Source organism: Lontra canadensis, unplaced genomic scaffold (genome assembly GCF_010015895.1).
Source record: "Lontra canadensis isolate GAN:19392208 unplaced genomic scaffold, GSC_riverotter_1.0 scaffold5, whole genome shotgun sequence".
In the NCBI taxonomy this organism is placed as follows: Eukaryota; Metazoa; Chordata; class Mammalia; order Carnivora; family Mustelidae; genus Lontra; species Lontra canadensis.
Genome location: NW_022630999.1, coordinates 33,670,641 through 33,674,259, shown reverse-complemented (window position 1 = coordinate 33,674,259; position 3,619 = coordinate 33,670,641). Strand labels below are relative to the sequence as shown.

The window sequence follows — 3,619 nt, the reverse complement described above, 5'->3', positions numbered from 1 at the left end:
AAGAAGAAGAAGAAGAAGAAGAAGAAGAAGAAGAAGAAGAAGAAGAAGAAGAAGAAGAAGAGGAGGAGGAAGAAGGAGAAGTTGTTTTTGTAAATAGGTATTTTCCATTTGAAAAAAAAATGCTAAAAAAAAAAAAAACCCTGGATATAGGGGATTTTCCATTTCCTCTGCTCTGTCTTAGGCTGAATCCAATAGATCATCCTTCCATCTTAGACTGAAGGGGGTCAGGAGCCTCTGCAGGGAGGCGGGGGAGAAGCAGAGTGGGCTGGAGATCTGGCAATCTCAAGGGACACACATCACATTTCATATTCAGTTTAAAATGGAAAATGCATCTAAAAGAAGAAGCTAGGGGAGGTGGGGAAGGAGAGAGGGGAGGTTGCCAAAATGTGGTGTGTGCTTTGTAGCAAAAATGCTCTCTCTGCATCCAAGCATAAAAATAAATAAAAGCAAGTGCCGAGTGGAGGAGCCACGGCTGTAAACCCATGGACAACTTAGTGAAGGGCATAAAAATGCTTTATGTGCCAGGAGGAACCAACTCTACAGGCCAGACTGGGCTGGGGCTTTTCTTCTCTTAAGCCTGACAAGATGGTGATATAGTCCCTGGGCTGGGTCAGGGGACTATTGGCTCATGTGTAGGTATTTGCCAACTTCCTACCATAATATGCCAGAAATGCTCTCCCCATGTGTTAAGAGACAGCTAAGGGGCCAGGGAGGGAGTCAGATACCTTAGGACTTCTCCCTGAGTCTGCCCACATGGTCACTGGGACCTCTGACAGTCACTCATCCCTCTGAATCTCATACAGTAACTATGGAGCACCTGCTGGTTTCCAGACTTGATATTCCATACAGTGATGGGAAAAACGTAAATATGGAGAAGACACAGTCTCTTCTTTCATGAAACACATGTGGGTAAAGGTACACATAAATAGATGTGAGAACTGGGTTTTAAGGGATATAGAGGAGTCCACAAGTATTGACAGGTCGACTAATGGAGGAGAAAGCCCTTGTGTGTTTCTGGAGCAGTAAATCTCCACGAGGGGAGATCTGGAGAAAGGAAGGTAAAGGGATGCTGAAGAGTTTGGGCTTCGTTCTGGAAACTTCCACAGCAGTGGCTATCAGAGTAAGCTATACCCATCTGTTCTCTCCTTTCTGCTCCCAAAGTACCTTGGAACTGACTTTCTCTCCCTCATCCTCCATTATTGTACAACTCCAAAGGGTACTACGCAAAAAAGATCATGACTGGCATGTCTGTTTTGCCAACTAGATGATAAAGCAGCTGGAGATGAGAGACGGGGTCTTTTTCCTCTCTGCTCAGCAGAGTGAGTTGAACTGGATACTTTGCAGAGGATAAAGTTCAACATGTCCTTCTGGGCGTTCACACTGTGATGGACCGAATCAGCTGTAAACAAATCGTGAGCTCTGCCTTGATGCCAGTAGGGCAGAAGGTTCCAGAAATGGCAGACTCTTTGCCCTCAAGAGGCTTATAATTGTAAATTATCAGAACAGTCTTCTCCAACTCAGCTCCTGGGAATTTATAAGCCCTTCTACAGACATTACCTCATTTTGTCTTTCCAGGGAAGGTGGGGAGATCAGGCTAAGACAGATACAATGAACTGCAGTGATAGAACAGACCAAAATTAAGTCCATTAAATTATGTCCTGATAAGCTGTAAGAGACCTTGTAATTCAGAGGAGAGGGAGGGCTGTAGGTAGGCTGGAGGACTCAAGAAAATCTTGAGGGAGGAAGTGGCCAAGTCACTTGGGCCTTGAAGGCAGAGGAGGGTAAGGGTGAGAGCTAAAACTTAAGAAGATAGGACTAGTTGTTCGACATACACTCTCTCACCTAATTTTCACAACAACACTAGGAAGTACGTACTATTAGTATCACTATCTTGGGTGGGAACTGGAGTCCCTAAGAGGTCAAGGGAACTGTATGTAGTAGAGGAGCAAGGTTTGAATCCAGGAAGGAGCCGGAGCAGTTAGCCGACATGCCACATCTCCTGGAGGACAAATGGATGCATTTGGGTTGGTGCTTCCTGAAGACACCTGGAGACTGGGAGATGGGTAGCAGTTGGTCTGCCTAATCTCTTGACCAAACCCAACCAAACATTTTGTCCTTACTGTTAAAAATCAGTGATAGCATCACAGTGTCATTCAGTCACTCGATTCATTTACTTGTTCAACATATATTTATTTGACCCCACATGTCAGGCTCTGTGCTTGACAATGGGGATTCAGCAGTGGACAAGTCTCTGTGTTCATGGCATGCTAAAATTCTGTTTTGTCTAGGTTGGTCAGGGAAGGTTTTTGAAGACGTGATGTCTGAGCAGAGCTCTGAGCTATGAGAAGGAGCCTGCGATGGAAAGCTATGGAGAAAAACGTTCAAAGGTGGGAAAAGCAAGTGCAAAGAACCCAATGTGGAAAGGAGTGTGGCATACAACATGTGGGAGCTGGCAGGGATGAAATAGGGAAGCAGTCAGAGGACAGCTTGTGCGCTCTCTCTCTCTGACAAATAAATAAATAAAATCACGAGCAGGATTGTGTAATCATTCTGGTGGAATGAGGGAGAGCCATGGAGATGACTGTAAACAAGAGAATGATGAGATCCAGTGTATGTTTAATGATCCCCATTTTCTGTCTGAAGGATGATCTGTTGGAGGCAATGGAGGAAACAGGCAGATTGCTGAGAACCCATTGAGTAGCCAAGTGAACAATGGACTTGAATCGAGGTGGTGAGAAGGTGGAGTCAAGTGATCAGACTTAGAATTGGGAGGGAGAGCTGACCAGACCTGTAGATGGATGGGGTGCAGAGTATAGGAAGGAACCAACCTTTCCCATATCTAAGGTCGCACAGAGAGAGGAAAGACAGGGACAAATTACCTTTCCTTTGTCAAAGTAGCCTATGATGATCTCATAGAGCGTCTCCTTCAGCTGTCGGTGAGTCTGGGGGTGTTGCTGGCCTGTCTGCATGACCTGTGAGGCACACTGCTCATCCGACCACTGAGGAGAAAAGACACACGAAGTTACCCAGGGCTGAGAGGCAGCCAGAGGCAGGTATCTTCCTCACTAATGAGAAGCAAGAGGAAGCCCTGCCAGCACCTCTGCCAGCTTGCCCGCCACCCCGGCTGTGAGTGGTCAGAGATTTGCTGGGCTGCAGTAACCATTTGGGAAGTGCCTCCTGATTTTTGCCAAGTGGTGTTTATTCGACTCTCTCTTGGCTCATGTTTATGATTTGTAGGTATTTTCTCTGAACCCCTATAAGACAGGGTCCCAGCTTTTCAAAAGCCAAAGGAAATCCTTTAGATGTTGTCCAGTTACAATACTGTTTTCAAGAGGAAGAAAACAGCTCACTGAGCATGCTGATGATTTATAGTTGATGTTTGGATGTTATATAAAACTGTAAAACATATCTTGGGAGGAGGCAGTTATTGTTGTTGCTAAATGTGAATGTCACTTGAAACTTTATATGACCAGGCAAAGCAGTGCAGAGAAGTAACTGGCCAGGTCAAGAGTTTGGGGACAGAGCAAAACAAACTTTATTGGCTAATTCTCTTTTCCTTTCCTTTCCTTTCTTTTCCTTTCCTTTCCTTTCCTTTCCTTTCCTTTCCTTTCCTTTCCTT

General features: G+C 45.2%; 1 protein-coding gene across 1 annotated transcript in view; it reads right to left on the bottom strand.

Moving 5' to 3' along the window:
• The window catches only part of DOCK2 (dedicator of cytokinesis 2), a 408,294-nt gene that overhangs the window by 32,542 nt on the left and 372,133 nt on the right, over nt 1-3,619 (bottom strand). The window contains 1 exon segment of the mRNA XM_032851775.1: nt 2,880-2,999. Coding sequence (XP_032707666.1) covers nt 2,880-2,999 — 120 coding nt within the window.